The sequence below is a fragment of the Oncorhynchus keta genome, chromosome 27 (genome assembly GCF_023373465.1).
Source record: "Oncorhynchus keta strain PuntledgeMale-10-30-2019 chromosome 27, Oket_V2, whole genome shotgun sequence".
Taxonomy (NCBI): Eukaryota; Metazoa; Chordata; class Actinopteri; order Salmoniformes; family Salmonidae; genus Oncorhynchus; species Oncorhynchus keta.
In genome coordinates, this window is record NC_068447.1 from 40,737,302 (window position 1) to 40,759,594 (window position 22,293).

Below are 22,293 nucleotides of genomic sequence, written 5' to 3' on the forward strand. Positions count from 1 at the left end.
TATTTTGAAAAGGAGGGAGAGAGAGGACGTGAGGAAAGACTTTTGTGAAAGAGATTCTGGTTCTGTTGAAAAACAGAACTGGAGCTTCCTGTGTTGCATCTTGTCCTGTGTTTCTTTTTTACCCCGACCTCATTTAAATATAAATAAATCCTTGTAATCATAAAATGTAAACCCTGCTAACGTTCCACATTCGTCTTAGTGCATGCTAGCACTCCTGGATAGAGGGGAACATTGTATAGTTCAGTGAGACTCCAGAGGGGGGTTTTATAAGAGGTTTAGGTTTTAGAAGTTTAAGTTAAATGCCTAGTTATACCAGTCATATAACAAAATAAACAAAAAGGTTAGTTAGCTGAACTGGAATCAAAAAAATGTCAGCTATCCATGTGAGTATTTAACTGAACAATGTAGAATTTCATAAGCACTCTATAGGGGCCCTGTTAAAGGCCACTGACTGATTCCCCACTCAATATTGCAGAGGGCTCAATTTACCCTTTTAGTATTTCTCCATCATACCTCTGACTTTCAAGGATCAGTTTATGATCAGTTCAAAGCTGTGGTGTGAGAAATGAGAATCACCTTTTATTAATGAATGAATGGCTGGAGCGCATATGTTTTCGTGGTGCTCTAAAGGTAGTGTCTGTATTTGGTTGGTACAGCCGATCCCAAATCATTCCCGAACCATTCCCTCTGGCCCAATGTTTGCATATCTGAAGGGTCTGGGTAGGTATAAGCAGTGTCGTCGTGGAGCTTACAGATCTGCAAACAACAGTTATGGCCAAGGGATAGGGAGCTAATTGGGACTGACTGGATGTCTTGCTATCCTAACGTCTCATCTGGCAGTTTTTGGCAGCACAGGAAGTATCCGAAGTTCAGTATCAGTGTTCATCATGTCAATTGACTGGGTTTTAATAACGGAAACCCCAGGCCAACAGAGGAGTGAAGGGCAATAGGTGAATGCCAAAACAATGATGGAAAATTGTATTAAAGGGGATATTTCTGGATGTTACCAATAAGGCCCTTTATCATCTTCCCCAGAGTCAGATGAACTCGTGGATACCATTTTTATGTCGCTGCGTGCAGTTTGAATGAAGTTGCTAACTCGCGTGAGTGCAATTGCTTGCTAGCGTTAACGCAATGACTGGAAGTCTAATTGTGTCTGTTAGCTTCCAGTCATTGTGCTAACGCTAGTTAGCATTGGCTCGCAAAACTACCTCAAGCTTCCTTTATACTGGATACGTTGACATAAAAATGTTATCCACAAGTTCATCTGACTCTTGGGAAGTAGATAAAGGACCTCATTGTCAAAGTCCAGAAATATCCCTTTAATAAATCTTTAGTACACGCAGATTGTGGATGAGCCCCACTTTGGATATGATGATGCAAATGTCAAAACATTATGTCTGGCTCTCTCATATGTTGGGAATATGACCATAATTCAATATAACTGAACCTAAAGTATGTCTCCAAAATGAGCTAATGAGAAAGTAACATGTTGATCGATAGACCAGAAATTAAATAGATGAAGGCATTGAATACCAGAACAAATTGCTGTTAAGAATTCCTTTGTGTATGGAATGTTTGTATATTCTTTGTTCACCCAGGTAAGTAATAGTGTTCTCTATATAGATTCATATTTTCCTGCTGTCGTAAAACATTACAGAAAAGTTGAAACATCACACAAATACACAGACATTTAACACAAGGAGGTGGGGGCGTTCACTAAACATATTTCTTTTTTAAAAACCAATAGGCGAAGTATCCCATCCCTCCCAGAGAGCCCATGAGGAAAGAGGCCCCGAAAAAAGATGGCGGCTTCTTTTTTACCATTCGGAATGCGTTAGGTAGAACTGCTGACAGGAGGGTTGTGTGGATGTCGCCCAAAACCTTGCGGAAAGCGTAGCGTTTTTGCACCCGCTCGAAAAAAAGGACTGGAGGTTGGGTCGGCTGCCGTCCTCCCAGTATTTCTTTGAGAGTCCCAAGAACTTAAGCCTGTGCAACAAGGCTCCCAGGCAGACATCAGCTAGTGTAAATTCCGGTCCACATAGCCACAACTCACACTTTTGACCTGCCAAGGGGAAAAGAAAACATCATACTGTAGCAGAGTGGTATGAAGTAGCCTTGTCCCAGATATATGTGTCTTGTCAACTCTTATATGACCATAGTACAGTGAAAAGAAAAAGTATGTGAACCCTTTGTAATTACCTGGATTTCTGCATTTATTGGTCTTCAAATTTGATCCGATCTTCATCACAACATTAGACAAACATAGTTTGAGGTTGTGTCAGCTACAGACCTATGAAATCTCTGGAACATGCTAACATCTCTGTTGACGAGACTACGATACGTAAAACACTGAACAAGAATTGTGTTCATGGGGGGACACGGAAGAAGCCACTGCTGTCCAAAAAAAAAGCATTGCTCAAGTCTGAAGTTTGCCAAGGTCCACCTGGGTGTTCCAAAGCACTACTGACAAAATATTCTGTGGACAGTTGAAACTAAAGTTAAGTTGTTTGGAAGGAACACACAACACTGTGTGGAGAAAAAAAGGCATAGCACACCAACATTGAAGCTCAACAGAAGTTGGGTGATGCAACAGGACAATGACCCAACAACAGACTGGCTTCAACAGAAGAAAATACACCTTCTGGAGTGGCCTCAACCTGATTAAGATGCTGTGGCATGACCTCAAGAGAGCAGTTCACACCAGACATTCCAAGAATATTGGTGAAATGAAATAGTTTTGTAAAGAGGAATGGTCCAAAATTCCTCCTGACTGTTGTGCAGGTCTGATCTGCAACTACAGAAAACATTTGGTTGAGGTTATTGCTGCCAAAGGAGGGTCAACCAGTTATTAAATCCAAGGGTTCACATACTTTTTCCACCATGCACTGTGAATTTTTACATGGTGTGTTCAATAAAGACGTGAAAATGTATAATTGTTTGTGTGTTATTAGTTTAAGCAGACTGTGTTTGTCTATTGTTGTGACCTAGATGAAGATCAGATCAAATTGTATGACCAATTTATGCAGAAATCCAGGTATTTTCAAAGGGTTCACATGCTTTTTCTTGCCACTGTATTTGTAGTTGTCAAGATAGAACAGATCTGGAACCAGGCTAGGAAAATAAAACAGAATATATTTGGTAATGTCTGAACTGAAGGACATAAACATAAATAACATGGCAACGGTAAACATGTCGTCCCCCACAAATGGGCCCCACCCCGTGTAACTAACAAATTTCAGTTAATTACTATATCTTCCGCCTTGGGCCAATGAGTGTAATTCTGTAAATACCGGATCGCCATGGCAAGACACATCATTCACCCAAGTTTCGTCAAAATCAGGCCAGCGCTGTCTGAGATATTGCGTCTGACAATCATATGGACAGAGGCAGGTCCACAGTCCCCTCCCTGATTTCATCGAGGGGGACAATAATCTCCCCTTACCTTTGTACTCGATTTTCCTCTTTTCTAGCTCGGCCTCCACCTGATCTAGTACCATCGCCAACTCGCCAAGGATCTTCTTCAGGTAGCTGACATTGTCATGGTCCAATATTTTTGCCTGTGAGCACAAGAGTAATCCTATATCACAATACAGTACACGCGCTTCAGCTCTCTGCGGTTCCATTCTGTGAGCTTGTGTGGCCTACCACTTTGCTCCTAGACGATTCCACTTCACAATAACAGCACTTACCGTTGACCGGGGCAGTTCGAGCAGGGCAGAAATTTGACAAACTGACTTGTTGGAAAGATGGCATCCTATGACGGAGCCACGTTAAAAGTCACTGAGCTCTTCAGTAAGGCCATTCTATTGTCAATGTCTGTCTATGGAGAATACATGGTTTATGCTCAATTTTATACACCTGTCAGCAACGGGTGTGGCAGAAATAGCCAAATCCACTCATTTGAAAGGGTGTCCACATACTTTTGTATATATAGTGTATGTGAAACCCATCTCCATCTCTATGCCTATATTCAGTCTCACACCATGGATAGCCTCTCACGGGCCAATACCTCTTGGAAGATCACATGAAACATACATGGACAACATCTGCCGAGACACTGGTCTCAACAGAAGACCTACCAGTTATCATGTGCTATGTCATCGTCTGGCACAAGCAAGTAACTAATCATGTCTGTGTCCCCTTGGAATACAATAACAGAGGAAAATAAACCTATTCGTAACAGTGGTAACAACAGTGGTAAATAAACATATTTTTATATATGTACTGACTATAGATAGGAAGAGCCAAGCCATTAAAGGGAAACCATTTGTTTTAGCCAGCAGGTTGGCCCTGGCAGTAGCAGCTATTCATGTTGCTATATTATGGGTCAACAAATAACTAACATAGAACCTGACACAATCACTTGGGGTAATTGCGCAATATCTATCCTACATCACACTGAAACATTGTCAAAAACAACCATTTTGGAGATGCTCTGTGTAATAGAAATGTACACTACAGCTCATATTGCTTACAGTTGTCAATGTGACCAGTTCATTTGAGTAAGAACAGTATCACCTCATCTTAACAACTTAGGTTGTAAGGCCATGCTCATTTAAAGAAATTGTTATATGCCTTTAAAACACAGATACACACACACACACACACACACACACACACACACACACACATGGTATTTAGAGTGAACGGAAAGGTCAATTGTTTGTATTGTGACAATCATCTGTAATGTTTCTCTCTTTTAAGGCTTCTCCTGTGGTCGGTCTGGTGGTGCCATGCTGCCAGTCTTACCATGAGTTTTTTCTGCTTGGAGAGGTATGGCTCTGTCAGAGTGGGCTCCTCATGGTCCAGCTTCATCAGCTCAGACGCAGCGTTGGTCAAGTGTCCTGAGGACAGAGAGACAGAGACATCAGTGACTCCTGGATGAAATAGTGAGATAAGAGACAATAGTCAGTGACTACTGGAGTAAATACCTCGGATAAACCCTTCTGTCACCACAACTGTCGGTCTAAAACAGTACCAAAGGCAGAGAGTTGATGTTCAATAACAGCAAATGATCAAGTGTATATGTTCCTAGTTGACAAGAGTATAATTCATTAGAAATACACCATTTACAAATAGAGATCCCATTACATCTGCATTTCCCAAGGACAACCAATTTCAAGTATAAAGTGTGAGATATAAGTCGATAGCATGTTGTTCATAAAACACATGAATGACTCGGATTAAATATAAACATTGGTGTGCCGCTTCAAACAACAAATAAAGCAAGTTTATTTAAGAGACATCAACACAGGGCATGGGGTTTCCTGGTTAATATATTCCACTGCAGTCTTTTGGCTGGACTAGCCATGATTTACACAACACGTCCATGAAGTAAGGATTCGTGTACTGAGTGTGGACTCAATGACCTAATATCGCATACAGAGAATGAGTGACATTGCTTCAATTCAATTTGATGGATTTTAACGATAAACAAGGTGAAATTGGACAGCGTAATTTGGTTCATGACAACTTGTTAACATGAAAATGTTGTGAGAACGCCGAATGGTAATGGATAATTATATCAGTTTTCATTTTGTTTTGGGATATTGCGGATCATGAACTCTGTTTATATTCAATATGATATTATTACAATGTGCACGGGCCTTGCCTGTATGCATTTTTGTGGTCTACTAATAAACATCTCAAAATAATTTAGTTCATACTACAGTTGAAGTCGGAAGTTTACATACACTTAGGTTGGAGTCATTAAAACTCGTTTTTCAACCACTCCACAAATTTCTTGTGAAACTTCTTATGGCTGAAGGGGCAGTATTGAGTAGCTTGAATGAAAGGTGCCCAGAGGTACCCAGAGTAAACGGCCTGCTCCTCAGTCTCAGTTGCTAATATATGCATAGTATTATTTGTATTGGATAGAAAACACTCTGACGTTTCTAAAACGGTTTGAATGTTGTCTGTGAGTATAACAGAACTCATATGGCAGGCAAAAACCTGAGAAGAAATCCAAACAGGAAGGGAGAAATCTGAGGTTGATCGATTTTCAACCCAGGCCCTATTGAATTCACAGTGGGATATGAATGAAGTTGCACTTCCTAGGGCTTCCAAACATCTTTAGAAACTTGAATGAGGCTTCTACTGTGTTGTGGGCCTGAATAAGAGCTGGATGAGTCAGGTTACTGGCAGAGAGCCATTTCCTGGTCATGCGCATTCCACATGATATCGACCTGCGTTCCATTGCTTCTCTAGACACAAAGGAATTCTCCGGTTGGAACTTTATTGAAGATTTATGATAACAACACCCTAAAGATTTATTCTATACTTAGTTTGAAATGTTTCTTCAGCTTGTAATATAACTTTTTGAAGTTTTTGTTCGAAGTTATGCGGGACCTGCACGAGCGTTTGGATATGGGTACCTAACGCGCTAACAAAAGTAGCTACTTGGACATAAATAATGGACATTATCGAACAAATCAAGCATTTATTGTGGAACTAGGATTCCTGGGAGTGCATTCTGATGAAGATCGTCAAAGGTAAGATAATATTTATAATGTGATTTCTGGTTTCTGCTGACTCCAACATGGCGGAAAATTGTATTTATTTTCTGAGCTGCGTCTCAGATTATTGCATGATTTGCTTTTTCCGTAAAGTTTTTTGAAATCTGACACAGCGTTGCATCTAGGAGAGGTATATCTATAATTCCATGTGTATTATCATATTCCTTTATGATGAGTATTTCTGTTGAATCGATGTGGCTATGCAAAATCACTGAATGTTTTTGGAACTAGTGAACGTAACGCGCCAATGTAAACTCCGATTTTTTTATATAAATATTAACTTTATCAAACAAAACATACATGTATTGTGTAACATGAAGTCCTATGAGTGTCATCTGATGACGATCATCAAAGGTTAGTGATTAATTTTATCTCTATTTGTGCTTTTTGTGACTCCTCTCTTTGGCTGGAAAAATGGCTGAGTTTTTCTTTGGCTTGGTGGTGACCTAACATAATCGTTTGTGGTGTTTGTAAAGCCTATTTGACATCGGACACTGTTGTGGGATTAACAACAATATTAACTTTAAAATGGTATAAGATACATGTATGTTTGAGGAATTTTAATTATGAGATTTCTGTTGTTTTGAATTTGGCGCCCTGCACTTTCACTGGATGTTGTCATATCATCCCGTTAACAGGATTGCAGCCCTAAGAAGTTTTAACAAACTATAGTTTGGCAAGTCAGTTAGGACATCTACTTTGTGCATGACACAAGTAATTTTCCCAACAATTGTTAATTAACAGACAGATTATTTCACTTATCTGTATCACAATTCCAGTGGGTCAGAAGTTTACATACACGAAGATGACTGTGCCTTTAAACAGCTTGGAAAATTCCAGAAAATTATGTCATGGCTTTAGAAGTTTCTGATAGGCTAATTGACATCATTTGAGTCAATTGGAGGTGTACCTGTGGATGTATTTCAAGGCCTACTTTCAAACTCAGTGCCCCTTTGCTTGACATCATCGGAAAATCAAAAGAAATCAGCCAGGATCTCTGAAAAAATAATAATTGTACACCTCTACAAGTCTGGTTCATCCTTGGGAGCAATTTCCAAATGCCTGAAGGTACCACGCTCATCTATACAAACAATAGTATGCAAGTATAAACACCATGGGACCACGCACCCATCATACCACTCAGGAAGGAGACGCGTTCTGTCTCCTAGAGATGAACATACTTCGGTGCGAAAAGTGCAAATCGATCCCAGAACAACAGTAAAGGACCTTGTGAAGATGCTGGAGGAAACACATACAAAAGTATCAAATTCCACAGTGAAACGAGTCCTATATCGACATAACCTTAAAAGCCGCTCAGCAAGGAAGAAGCCACTGCTCCAAAACCGCCATAAAAAAAGCCAGGCTACGGTTTGCAACTGCACATGGGGACAAAGATCCTACTTTTTGGAGAAATGTCCTCTGGCCTGATGAAACAAAAATAGAGCTGTTTGGCCATTGTTATGTTTGGAGGAAAAAGGGGGAGGCTTGCAAGCCGAAGAACACCATCCCAATCTTGAAGCACGAGGGTGGCAGCATCATGTTGTAGAGGTGCTTTGCTGCAGGAGGGACTGGTGCACTTCACAAAATAGATGACATCATGAGGTAGGAAAATTATGTGGATATATTGAAGCAACATCTCAAGACATCAGTCAGGAAGTTAAAGCTTGGTTGGAAATGGGTCTTCCAAATGGACAATGACCCCAAGCATACTTCCAAAGTTGTGGTAAAATGGCTTAAGGACAACAAAGTCAAGGTATTAGAGTGGCCATCACAAAGCCCTGACCTCAATCCTATAGAACATTTGTGGGCAGAACTGAAAAAGCGTGTGCCAGCAAGGAGGCCTGGGATAAATTTGCCAAAACTGACTCAGTTACAACAGCTCTGTCAGGAGGAATGTGCCAAAATTTACCCAAATTATTTTTGGAAGCTTGGGGAAGGCTACCTGAAACGTTTGACCCAAGTTGAACTATTTAAAGGCAATGCTATGTAAACTTCTGACCCACTGGGAATGTGATGAAAGAAATAAAAGCTCAAATAAATAATTCTCTCTATTATTATTCTGAAATTTCACATTCTGAAAATAAAGTGGTGATTCTAACTGACCTAATACAGGGAATTTTTCCTTGGATTAAATGTCAGGATTTGTGAAAAACAGAGTTCAAATGTATTTGGCTAGGGTGTATGTAAACTTCCGACTTCAACTGTATGTGAATATTTTACAATTAATTGTAAAGGGTTACACTGAACTTGACTTGACTTACTACGTATTTCAGCGGTGGCATACTTTGGGATCATGGAGTCGGTGGTGAGCTCTGGGTGCAGGATACAGCCGTGTGTGTAAGCATCCATGGGCAGGCCGTCCAGCAGCTCACGGTACTGCTGCACACGCTCGTGGAGTGGAGAGTCAGCATCGGGAATTAGCTGGGCCACCGTTTCTAAAAAGAAACCAGGTACACACAGACAGAGGTATTTACAGCCAAACATACAATGCATTCGGAAAGTATTGAGACCACTTTTTCCACATTTTGTTACATTACAACCTTATTCTAAAATTGATTAAAATATATTTTCCCCTCATTAATTTACACACAATACCCCATAATGACATTTTTGCTAACTTTTTTTACACAAGTATTCAGACCCTTTGCTATGAGACTTGAAATTGAGCTCAAGTGCATCCTGTTTCCATTGATCATCCTTCAACTTGATTGGAGTCCACCTGTGGTAAATTCAATTGATTGGACATGATTTGGAAAGGCACACACATGTCTATATAGGGTCCCACAGTTGACAGTGCATGTCAGAGCAGCAAAAACCAAGCCATGAGGTCAAAGAAATTGTCCATAGAGCTCTGAGACAGGATTGTGTCAATGCACAGATCTGGGGAAGGGTACCAAAACATTTCTGCAGCATTGAAGGTCCCCAAGAACACAGTGGCCTCCATCATTCATAAATTAAGAAGTTTGGAACCACCAAGACTCTTCTTAGAGCTGGCCACCCGGCGAAACTGAGCAATCAGGGGAGAAGGTTCTTGGTCAGAGAGGTGACCAAGAACCCGATGCTCACTCTGACAGAGCTCCAGAGTTCCTCTGTGGAGATGGGAGAATCTTCCAGAAGGACAACCATCTCTGCAAGTACTCCACCAATCAGGCCTTTATGGTAGAGTTGCCAGACGGAAGCCACTCCTCAGTAAAAGGCACATGACAGCCCGCTTGGAGTCTCAGACCATGAAAAACAAGATTCTCTGGTCTGATGAAACCAAGATGGAGGAAACCTGGCACCATCCCTACGGGGAAGCATGGTAGTTGCAGCATTATGGTGTTCCGGATGTTTTTCAGTGGCAGGGACCGAGAGACTAGTCAGGATCGAGGGAAAGATGAACGGAGCAAAGTACAGAGAGATCCTTGATGAAAACCTGCTCCAGAGCGCTCAGGACCTCAGACTGGTGTGAAGGTTCACCTTCCAACAGGACAACGACTCTAAGCTCACACCCAAGACAATGCAGGTGTGGCGTTCGGGACAAGTCTCTGAATGTCCTTGAGTGGCCCAGCCAGGGCCCGAACCATATCGATCATCTCTGGAGAGACCTGAAAATAGCTGTGCATCGACGCTCCCCATCCAACCTGCTAGAGCTTGAGAAGAGCTGAGGAGAAGAATGGGAGAAACTCCCCAAATACAGGTGTGCCAAGCTTGTAGCATCATACCCAATGAGACTCTATATTAGAATATGGCTGTAACGTAACAAAATGTGGGAAAAGTCAAGGGGTCTGAATACTCTCTGAATGCATTGTAACACATAGGACCATATAGCATTCTAACATATAGGCCTGTAACATAAATAGACAACACTGTATACCAACTTCAGCCTTTACTTTATGTGCAACAGTCCACTTACAAAGCCTAACAATGGTGTGTAAGGGGGATTTTACTGTGAATGGAGTAAGCTCAATTACAACCCTGCTTCTGACAATGGGATACATAGGCCAATATGCAGAACCAGAAGCAAACATTCCACAAGATCAAAAAATAGCTATGTGTTTTTACTTTAGATTAAAATACGAGCTAGTTTAGGTAGGCTATGAGCTTCTGAGGGCTGGCCAGAAAGCTGTGACTGATGACGGGGAGTGGGGACACATATTTCGGGGATATTCCAGTCTGTGCTGTTAATCTGGTTGTGTGTCTTTAAGGTGGAGCTGGAGGCCTGGAGCTGCACCCGGCAGACTGCTGACTAATCAGTCCAGGCCCAACAGGTCGACTTGGGCATGGCTGTGGCCGTACGTGGCTTGGCTCTGGAGGTCTGCTGCTGGTGCGCTCTGCTGCAGCGCTAAGCACCCATCCTCAGACAGAACACAAACAGGGGCATGGCCTTGGCTTGGACACAGCCACAGCACTGCTGCACCTCGTGCCAACATGATGATGGTGCACAATAAAATGTCGCACTGGAGAGAACCCACTGAACTCACTATGTTTTACTGCCCAGTCACATCTCACTCTGATACATGGCAAGCAAATGGGACACTGCTGACAAAATACCAAAATAAGATTCTCCCTGAGAAAGCATAAGGAGAGCATAAAGAGAGATTAAGGTTCAGCTTGCCTGGCTACCCAGACGCCTTGCTCTGCTAAAATTCTACGCCACGCCCACAAACTTGTTTTTCCTCCTCAAGGAGTCTGGATATGACCATATGGCGCTTTCAAGACAATTGGGAACTCTTGAAAAAAACGAGGTCAGATCATGACGTCAGTGATCTTCAAGTCAGAACTATAGAAAGATGCCAGAGTTTCTGACTTGGAATTCTGAGTTGGATGACCGTTTTTAAAAAACAATCCCAGTCTGAGCTAGTTTTTTTCAGAATTAGCAGTTGTCTTGAACGCAGTGAAGTTTAAAGTTGGAGAGTTCCCAGTTGTTTTGAACGCGGTATTTCTCCCCAACCCTTCACCGAATGCGAACACATTCATGGCGTCTGATTGGTCCCAGAAAACGAATGGGTTGGGCCAGAGCCAGAAAACGTGGTTGAAGCGGTGTTTTCGAAGTACATAATTGGCTTTAATACTGTGATTGGTTAGAGGCGATCCAATTGCTGATGACTTTGTTTTCACCATAAACAACGGCACTCAAACGACATTCAATGATGGCAGATTCACACTAAAGTCTGTAGCGAATGACAGAACAGCATAAGAACTTAGTGTGAGGCGTCAGGCTAGTGCTTAGCTACCATAAAATAGTAAGTGATATGGCAGTGCATTTCACCTTGCTAGAGGTAGGATTTCAACAATAGGCTAACTTGAGTTGACTTGGCACCTGATTTCCTGTCCTTTACTATGACAGGATTGTCTCTGATGCTTCATCTACACTTCCTAGGCCAACTCCAGTCCCCTTTGGCAGGGTGCATTAGAAAGTACACAGAATTGGAGACAATATCTGTAAATCAAGCAGCTGGATGACACATCCTCTTTAAAATGAGCATGAGGTCTGGGTCGTGTTCAGTAGGGCTAAAAAGTTTTTCAACAAAGTGAAACAGGGAGATAAACTACCCTGACATATACTATGCTAAATTCTTTGCCCCACTGGTCCCTGCTGAAAACAAATCTGCTACTGAACAGCCATATTGAACATTAATGTAAACTGAAAATAATCCAAATGTCATTAAAGAAAAATAGCTACATCTGTTTAAAATAAAATAAGAGCTTGAAAGTTACAAATGGACATTAATGACATGAGAGAAATCATTGGAGCACATCTGTTGCAACTGAAATCTGAAATCAGTATAGTCGCCCTTCTATAGCATCAAGCCTCTCTGTCATGGATGGGTGAGTGTGAAGTGTCTCGATCTGAAGTAAGAGGAAGTCCTTCATCCATTGGCCATGGTAAATACTGTATCCCTGCAGGCCTTACTGGAGCCATTCTCTCGGAGCATTACATAACGACCCACAACCACCACCGCAAATGACCCAAAGGACCATGATAGGACACGTGATATACTGAGAAAAACATGGCGCACAGAATACAGTTAGTATCTGGGTTGAATTACACTTCCCTGGTGAAAAAATAGCTTAACACGGTTTACGAACATTAAAATAGCAACATTAATGCCTTAATAGAAACCTCAAAACGTCTCTACTCTTTGCTATGCAGCCGCCAGCCAGTCACTGACTTAATGTCATGGACGATAATTGATCCTTGAGCTGCAGTGAACCACAAGATTGGCCAATTAGATGTATCTCTGTTCACAACTGTTCACAATTCCGTCTGTAAGTATTCAATAACCTGGTGAATACTGTTTATGGTTACTAATAAAGACGTAGCCCGGAAAAGCAGTACATCCCCAAGTTAGTCTCTAGGTAGGCCATCGCTATGACCTGGTTGTATACTGTTTGCTATGCAGTCACTACTGTAACATCATGGATGAAAAGAGACCCTAAAGCACATATGTCAGAGTCAAGGCCCGCGGGCCACATCCGGCCCGCGAGAAGGTTTTTTACGGCCCCTGGGATGATCTTGATTTATTATTAGAACCGGCCCGCAGACCGCAGCAAGCCGGCAGCCCGCAGATCTTTTACACGCACCAATACTACATTTCCCACAATGCAACGGTGACGCACCGAGCAGTAGGCTGCTTCATTTCAATATTTATTGGCACAGCAGTTGTCAGCATCACAGTAAAATTAACTTTCAGATACCCATCAAAAATGGCAAAACGGAAGGTGGACACTGAGAACCGGGGTTTCAAACAAGGTGGGAGTCGGAGTATTTGTTCACGGAGGTAGCTGGAAAACCTGTGTGTCTTCTGTGTGGAGAAAGTGTGGCGGTACTGAAAGAGTATAATCTGAGACGACATTATGAAACGAAACACGCGGACAAAAACAAGAATATGGACATGGAACAAAGGCTACAAAAGGCAGAGGAATTAAAACGAGGCCTCAAATCTCGACAGGCTCTGTTCAAAAAAGCCAAATCACAAGGCCAGGCTGCTGTCAAGGCCAGTTTTATTTTGGCAGAAGAGATCGCTAAATCAGCCCGGCCATTTACGGAGGGGGATTTCATCAAAAACTGCATGATTAAAGTTTGTGACGAAGTTTGCCCAGAAAAAAGGCAACTCTTTTTAAATGTGAGTCTGAGCAGAAACACCATTGCCGAGAGAGTAGACCAGTTGTCCATCAATCTAAAAGAGCAGCTTGTGAAAAAGGGAAAAGATTTCATTGCATATTCCTTGGCTGTGGATGAGAGCACCGACATTTCTGACATTGCCCAGTTGTCAATTTTCATCCGCGGAGTGGACTCCAGCCTAAGCGTGACAGAGGAGTTTTTGGCTTTACGTCCTATGCATGGCACAACTACGGGGCATGATTTGTATGAAGAGGTGTCAAGATGTGTAAATGAGATGGAGCTGCCTTGGGAAAAACTCGTGGGTTTGACAACCGACGGAGCACCTGCGATGTGTGGACACAGGAGCGGACTGGTGGCGAAGATACGGGAAAAGATGCAAGAGGAAAACGCGACAGGTGAGCTGACAGCTTATCATTGTATCATACACCAGGAAGCGTTGTGCGGTAAAGCCTTGAAAATGGAGCATGTAATGAGCATCATCACGCGCACAGTTAACTTTATCAGAGCCAAAGGTTTGAATCACCGCCAGTTCAAGGCATTTCTGACGGAGTTAGAAACGGAGCATGGTGATTTGCCTTATCACACAGAGGTGCGATGGCTAAGCCAGGGAAAGGTGCTTCAAAGATGTTTCGAGCTTCGTGAGGAGATTTGTCTGTTCTGGACAGCAAAGGGAAAGACACAACACAACTCCGAGACGAAATGTTTCTGTGTGAAATGGCTTTTCTGTGTGACATTACGAGTCATCTGAATGCAATGAACTTGCAGCTGCAGGGTCGGGATCGTGTCATCTCTGATATGTACAGTACAGTGAAGGCATTTAAAACCAAACTGACTCTGTGGGAGACGCAGATGCGGAAAGAAAATTTGAGCCACTTTCCCAGCTGCCAGACCATGAAAGAGAAGCTCTCTACCAGTGCGTTCCCGAGCGCACAGTTGGCTGATAAAATAGGTATGCTTGCCGCTGACTTTCGACGCCGATTTGCTGACTTTGAAGCACAAAAAAGCAGGTTGGAACTGCTCGGTAACCCATTTGCTGTTGACGTGGAAAGCTCACCACCAAACCTCCAAATGGAGTTGATTGACCTCCAATGCAATGATGCACTGAGGGCAAAATATGCGGCAGTGGGTGCTGCGGAGTTCGCCCGTTTCCTCCCCAGCTGCGCATCCAGGCTGCTCAAACGTTGTCTATGTTTGGCAGCACATACCTGTGTGAACAACTGTTTTCTTTGATGAACTTGAACAAAACATCACACAGAAGTCGACTTACTGCTGAACACCTCCACTCAATTCTGAGGATTTCCTCAGCTCAGAGCCTTACCTCCCGAACATTGATGAACTTGTGGAAAAGATGGGACACCACCAAGTATCACCCTCAACCTCAAACAAGTGAACATTACTGTGCAATCACATATTTAGAGTTTTACTCAGTTCAAGTTTAAAAGTTAAAGTTTAATATTTGTTTTCACTGCATGTTACTTCTCCTTAAACAAAGTGTTGTTTTTGATTAATAGATTTTTGCACTTTATTTTATTGTATTTCAATCCAATTATATTTTAAAAATATTTCAGTTGAGTGGATGATAGAAAATTGCTATTATTGTTTTTTTCTTTGAAGTAAATTTAGCCCACTTTTGCTAAAATAGAAAATATAGGCTACTGATGGTGCCTTGAATACCGGTTTCTTTCATTTAATGTTCATGTTATGGGGATTTTTATATAAAGGAAATTTGTCTTTTGTGTCTGTTGAAAATTAAAGATTACTGACAGAGCCATAAGAAAATATTGCTTTATTTATCTGATCATATTGGAATATATTTGTTAGGTTTTCAGTAGGTTCAATTAGGTTCACTAGACTATATGCGTCATTTAAAATTTTTTCAATGAACATTCGAACAGTCCGGCCCTCGGCTTGTAGCTAAATTTTTTATTTGGCCCTCCGTCCATTTGACTTTGACACCCCTGCCCTAAAGTAACCTTAAAGGAAAAAGATCAAGTACTCTGAAAGGCAATACCTCCCCCAAAATGAGCCTCTAGGTACTCTATAATCTGGTTGTAGTCTGAGACGATGGTGTCTCCGTGGATGAAGACGGCCACCTCCTCCCCCAGGTTGAGCCTCATGAACCAGGGCTCCTTGTGCTCGGCTATAGGGAGACTTACGTCTCTCTCTTCACACAGCAGACCCTTCTCATTGATCACCAGACGCACCTGGACGAAACACAGAGAAACACTCGAGTTACATCTTCGTCTCATAGCAAAATCTACATTTCATCTTCAGAGACACAAGTTACATGTTCGTCTCATAGCAAAAGGCACAAGTTACATCTACATTTCATCTTCAGAGACACAAGTTACACCTTCATTTCTTTGCTTTTTTTTGTGGCTTTGCGCAATCAGTACTCTTGATGGTCCTTGTTATTACAATCGTATTACAAATATGTGCTAGTGAAGTGAATCTAAGAGGGAAATCCCTTCAGGTCTACAAGGGTTAACATAAGAAATCAAATTTTAAGTTGCATTCGCAATTTAGCTTATTGTTGCTACTTGTACAATGTTTTGTTGGAAAACAATTTTAAAAGGAAACAATTATCTGTTACTTTCTAACCAACTGCACACCCTAGAGCAGAGAAGCCTGCTCTACACAAGTACAGACAGGCATGAAACAGGATGTTAAAAGTCCTTATGAAAAAGTACTGTTCATGCATCACCGCCAGATGTAGGCCCCTTTCTCTTTTGTGTTCATAATCCCAAGCAAAATAATGATGTGTTGTTGTGCTCAATACGAACTAAAAGGGCTTCTGTGAGGCAGACAGTATCCATTTACAGTGTCTTATTAAAAGCCATGCCAAGCTCCGTAGACGGCTATTGTAGAAAGAATATGAATTACACTGTGGAGGTTGAGGGGGCCATGGGTTTGTTGTACATGACCAGACAAATTATAACAAAACATCGCAAAGTGTGAGTGTGAGTGCATCAAATTTTTTTAAAGTTCAAGCCTAGGAATTATTACAACCCCTGTCTAGTACAGGGTAACCTTGACCCCACGCTATTGTGCACAGAGGGAGGAAGACTGGTGCATGAGACAGAACAGGAAGACCTTGTAGCTTGCTCAACTTACTGCAACAAGTCCCATCACTGATTACCTATGTAACAGCATGAAACTTAAACAGTAGCTGAAGTAGATGACTGTAGAGAATTATTAGGGTATATACTCAACCAGAACAACAATTCAAAGATTACAAATATTCCTCAATCATATGGTTGCAGCAAATGTACCAATCTAACTCTTCTAACCAGACTATTAATTGGACCTTAACATTAACTCCTCATCATAAACTCACTGACCAGGGCCATACTAGCACAGTTTTTTATTGCAATTTTAAAGCTAAATTCCTAAATTCCCCCACCTCATTTAAAGCAAATTTCCTGCAATTCTACACATTTTGCCATGGGGCAGAAAAAAAAAATTCTCAAATTTTAAAGCTAAATTCCTAAATTCCCCAACCTCCAGAGGGCCCCTCAACTGATGTGTTCAAATCACATTTTATTTGTCACATGCTTCGTAATCAACAGGTGTAAACAAACAGTGAAACGCTCACTTCCGGGCCCTTGCCAACAATGCAGAGAGGGAAAACATTGACATCATAGAAAAATAATAACACAAGGAATAAATACACAATGTAAGTAAAACTAACAATAACTTGGCCATATACACAGGGTACCAGTACGGAGTTGGTGTGCAGGGGTGTGAGGTAATTGAGGTAGATACAGTGCCTTGCGAAACTATTCGGCCCCCTTGAACTTTGCGACCTTTTGCCACATTTCAGGCTTCAAACATAAGAACTGAAAACTCTGGATGAACTGTAGAGATCTACAGCTGAGGTGGGAGACTCTGTACATAGGACAACAATCAGTTGTATATTGCACAAATCTGGCCTTTATGGAAGAGTGGCAAGAAGAAAGCCATTTCTTAAAGATATCCATAAAAAGTGTCGTTTAAAGTTTGCCACAAGCCACCTGGGAGACACACCAAACATGTGGAAGAAGGTGCTCTGGTCAGATGAAACCAAAATTGAACTTTTTGGCAACAATGCAAAACGTTATGTTTGGCGTAAAAGCAACACAGCTCATCACCCTGAACACAGTATCCCCACTGTCAAACATGGTCTGTCAAACATGGTAGTGGCAGCATCATGGTTTGGGCCTGCTTTTCTTCAGCAGGGACAGGGAAGATGGTTAAAATTGATGGGAAGATGGATGGAGCCAAATACAGGACCATTCTGGAAGAACCTGATGGAGTCTGCAAAAGACCTGAGACTGGGACGGAGATTTGTCTTCCAACAAGACAATGATCCAAAACATAAAGCAAAATCTACAATGGAATGGTTCAAAAATAAACATATCCAGGTGTTAGAATGGCCAAGTCAAAGTCCAGACCTGAATCAATCGAGAATCTGTGGAAAGAACTGAAAACTGCTGTTCACAAATGCTCTCCATCCAACCTCACTGAGCTCGAGCTGTTTTGCAAGGAGGAATGAGAAAAAAATGTCAGTCTCTCGATGTGCAAAACTGATAGAGACATACCCCAAGCGACTTACAGCTGTAATCGCAGCAAAAGGTGGCGCTACAAAGTATTAACTTAAGGGGCTGAATAATTTTGCACGCTCAATTTTTCAGTTTTTGATTTGTTAACAAAGTTTGAAATATCCAATAAATGTCGTTCCACTTCATGATTGTGTCCCACTTGTTGTTGATTCTTCACAAAAAAAATATATTTTATATCTTTATGTTTGAAGCCTGAAATGTGGCAAAAGGACGCAAAGTTCAAGGGGGCCGAATACTTTCGCAAGGCACTGTATGTATATATACAGTGCATCGGAAAGTATTCAGACCCTTTGACTTTTGGTTACGTTGCAGCCTCATTCTAAAATGGATTTTTTTAAATCTACACACAATACCCCATCATGACCAAGCAAAAACATTTTTTTTTACTTTTTTGCAAATGTATTGAAAATAAAAAACTTCAACATCACATTTACATACAGTAAGTATTCAGATCCTTTACTCAGTACTCTGAGGTAGCCTAGTGGTTAGAGCATTGGACTTGTCGAATCCCGAGCTGTCGTTCAGCCCCTGAACAAGGCTGTCATTGAAAATAAGAATTGTCCTTAACTGTTCTTGCCTGACTTGCCTAGTTAAATTAAATAAACACTCTGTAGAAGCACCTTTGGCAGTGATTACAGCCTTGAGTCAGTTGGGTATGACGCTACAAGCTTGGCACACCTGTATTTGGGGAGTTTCTCCCATTCTTCTCTGCAGATCCTCTTAAGCTCTGTCAGGTTGGATGGGGAGAGTCACTGCACAGCTATTTTCAGCTTGTGTCTCTCGAGAGATGTTCGATCAGGTTTAATTCCGGGCTCTGGCTCAAGGACATTCAGAGAATTGTTCCAAATCCACTTCTGCACTGTCTTGGCTGTGTGCTTAGGGTCGTTGTCCTGTTGGAAGGTGAACCTTCACCTCAATCTGAGGTCCTGAGCGCTCTAGAGATGGTTTTCATCATCATACTTTACTATTCATCTCTATCTATATAGTCTCCCACTAGTCTCCCATTCCCTGCCACCACCTGAGGGATGGTGCCAGGTTTCCTCCAGACGTGACGCTTGGCATTCAGGCCAAAGAGTTCAATATTGGTTTCATGTGACTACAGAATCTTGTTTCTCGTGATCTGAGAGTCCTTTTAGGTGCCTTTTGGAAAACTCCAAGCAGGCTGTCATGTTCCTTTTACTGAGGAGTGGCTTCTGTCTAGCCACTCTACCATAAAGGCCTGAATGGTGGAGTGCTGCAGAGTCATGGGGTCTGAATACTTTCCAAATGCACTGTAGTTAGGGCAATAGGATAGATAATAATCAGCAGCGTCATATGCAGGGGGTCCCCAACCAACGTTCTCATAATATGCTATCTGTCGGTGCCCCGACCTCCAAGAGGCCCTCAACTGATGTGTTCATATGCTATGTAATCGGCCCTGTCACTGATAACCACTGACATCTGAGTTGGAACACCAGAACCATAGATAGCGATAGAGATCTCTATATCTGACCCAGGGATCCACTGACACCTGAGTTGGACTCACTGACATCTGAGTGTGGACTACTGTATAAGATCTAGCAGTAGAGACTTACAGGCTCTGGGGTATACTGTAGTGACAAAGGTGTAAATCTCCAACCTTCTGCAGCAGTTAAGAATGACAGACAGTGAAGTATTTCTCTTCAATTGCTTCAGATGATGCCGTAACCTTAAGGTATCAAACTCATGCTATATCATTCCTCTTGTGCACAATCGATCATGTACTGTATGTCAGGCGGATCAATGATTAAAATGAACTACATTATGAGAGATTGAGATATAGTTTACATACATTGATGATTTTCTAAAGATATCAAGAAAAACAGGTTTGTACAGGTTAATGCAATGACAGAGCAATTTTTTTGGCCTGTCTCAGCTATATTTGCAGTGACTTGGACATCTGTCTTAGTCCTCCTTGGTTTGACCAAAATCCCTATATGGATCATGTGAATTGTGCAAGGACATAAATGAATGTACTTTTTATGGTATTCTGAAATATAAAACACATTTGCCTGTTTGTTGGTCACATACTGTATATTGGTGCTGAGAGGACAGAGGAACCAGGGTATCCTAACATTCCCTGTTCATTATCTCAAATCCAATGCCGCCTAAACCATCATTAACAGCAACCTCAAGTTGTACATAGTACACTTTGCCGAATGACAGTTTTAGGCTACTCTATTAAGATGTAGGACTGTCGAAACGTTAAGGAATGCAACCTCTCTATGTGGAACCCTCGACAATGACGTTTAAATTATGTTTACTGTTACTGTTGAGTGACAACAGGACCAGATCAGCAGTAGCTCCCAGAGTGGTTTGGAGCCAATAGCCTACTGGTTTGGAGTGGAGCAAAGCTAGCTGAGCACAATACAAACAGATGTGTAGAGCGGATGTCTAACCAGGTACCTAGCAACACTGGCCCACATGTTGTCTTCATTGCATGATGTTTCTATATGTCATATTGATGCTAAATGTTGATCCTGCGTTCACTATATGTGCATTTGGGGAAAAAACGAAACAGTTATGTCTCTATATTCAAAATGCGTAATATACACTGAGTTTGTAAAACACTAAGGACTCTTTCCATGACATAGACAGACCAGGTGAATCCAGGTGAACGCTATGATCCCTTATTGATGTCACTTGTTAAATCCACTTGAGACAATTGAGACATGGATTGTGCGTGTGTGTGCCATTCAGAGGGTGAATGGGCAAGACAAAAGATTTAAGTGCCTTTGAACGCGGTATGGTAGCAGTTGCCAGGTGCACTGGTTTGAGTGTGTCAAGAACTGCAACGCTGCTGGGTTTTTCACGCTCAACAGTTTCCTGTGTGTATCAAGAATGGTCCACCACCCAAAAGACATCCAGCTAACTTGACACAACTGTGGGAAGCATTGGAGTCAACATGGGCCAGCATCCCTGTGGAACGATATACCACTCATTAGAGAAATGTATCTGTATCAAAAAGGCTCACGATGGGCCCTATATACTATTGGAATAAAAATGGCCAAGTCTATGAATAGATTTTTTAACAACATATGCACTACATTGAGAGAAAGGCACAGGGAAGGTTGAAATGTTCCATTTGGTTTGTTTTTCACAGAGATACCTCACTTTCAATCAATTATTTACATTCTCATATTTTGGACCACAGGAGGTGAAGACTGATTTCTCATGAATGAGGCGAAAATTGTCCAAACATAGCATATGCCTTGTTAGAATTAGACACCGTATTCTAATCACCGAATCCATTGGAATATAACAGATATTGATCACCAATACAGTTATAGACTATCCATCTCGTATAATTCAATGTCGAGGAAAATGTCCACACCTGATGATGCAGAGGTTTCATAACGTCTCGTATGAGAAATATTGCCAAAATGTAAAATAAAAAAATAACACAAACGTGTAGGCCTACAACATTATATATATAAAACATCTAATATATTGAATTAAAAAATATATAGCTAAAGCAGATATGATATGTAAGAGACAGAGTGGGAACACCTCCATTTCATTTTCATGCTGTCGGTGTGTTACCTTTTGAGAGGTGAAAGACTGCGTCCAGTGATACAAAACAAGCTTGTCTTTAGAGAAACTAGGTTTCGACTCTATAGCTGGCTCTTCGCTTTTCTCCATATCTGTTATTTCACCGTCTTCATCCATGGCTGAGATTGGCCACCAGCTACAGTTGGTGGGGGTAACATTGTTGGAAGACGCCATGACAGAGGGTTTTGTGAATGTGGGAGAGGACCAAGGGAGGGAGAGAGGAGAGATGGAAGGAGGGAGGGACAGAGAGAAAAGGAGAGAGAACAAGAGCGCAAAGGATTTCAGCACCACGAACAGAGCATCATAGATTCGACGCGACGCGGCAGCATCAATTTTGGACAGCGCCCAGTACTGAATTCTAGATATCTTTCTTTAACGCTTGCGTTGGCAGAAAATGTTATATCGTAATCCACACAACGTTAACCATTTACTCGAGCATGGGAATACGTTTACAATTCTATTATTGTGTAAACTATTACATCACACGCGCACAAAC

The 22,293-nt window shown here is 41.7% G+C and overlaps 1 protein-coding gene across 1 annotated transcript; it reads right to left on the reverse strand.

Moving 5' to 3' along the window:
* Positions 1-239: 239 nt before the first annotated feature.
* Positions 240-22,254, reverse strand: LOC118360046 (ganglioside-induced differentiation-associated protein 1-like 1). Its single transcript, XM_035739100.2, is given in 7 exon segments — positions 240-1,923; positions 1,926-2,065; positions 3,446-3,560; positions 4,753-4,847; positions 8,780-8,953; positions 15,638-15,830; positions 21,789-22,254. Coding segments are annotated over 7 exon segments (1,104 nt in total). The 5' UTR covers positions 21,972-22,254; the 3' UTR covers positions 240-1,719.
* Between the last annotated feature and the right edge of the window lie 39 nt (positions 22,255-22,293).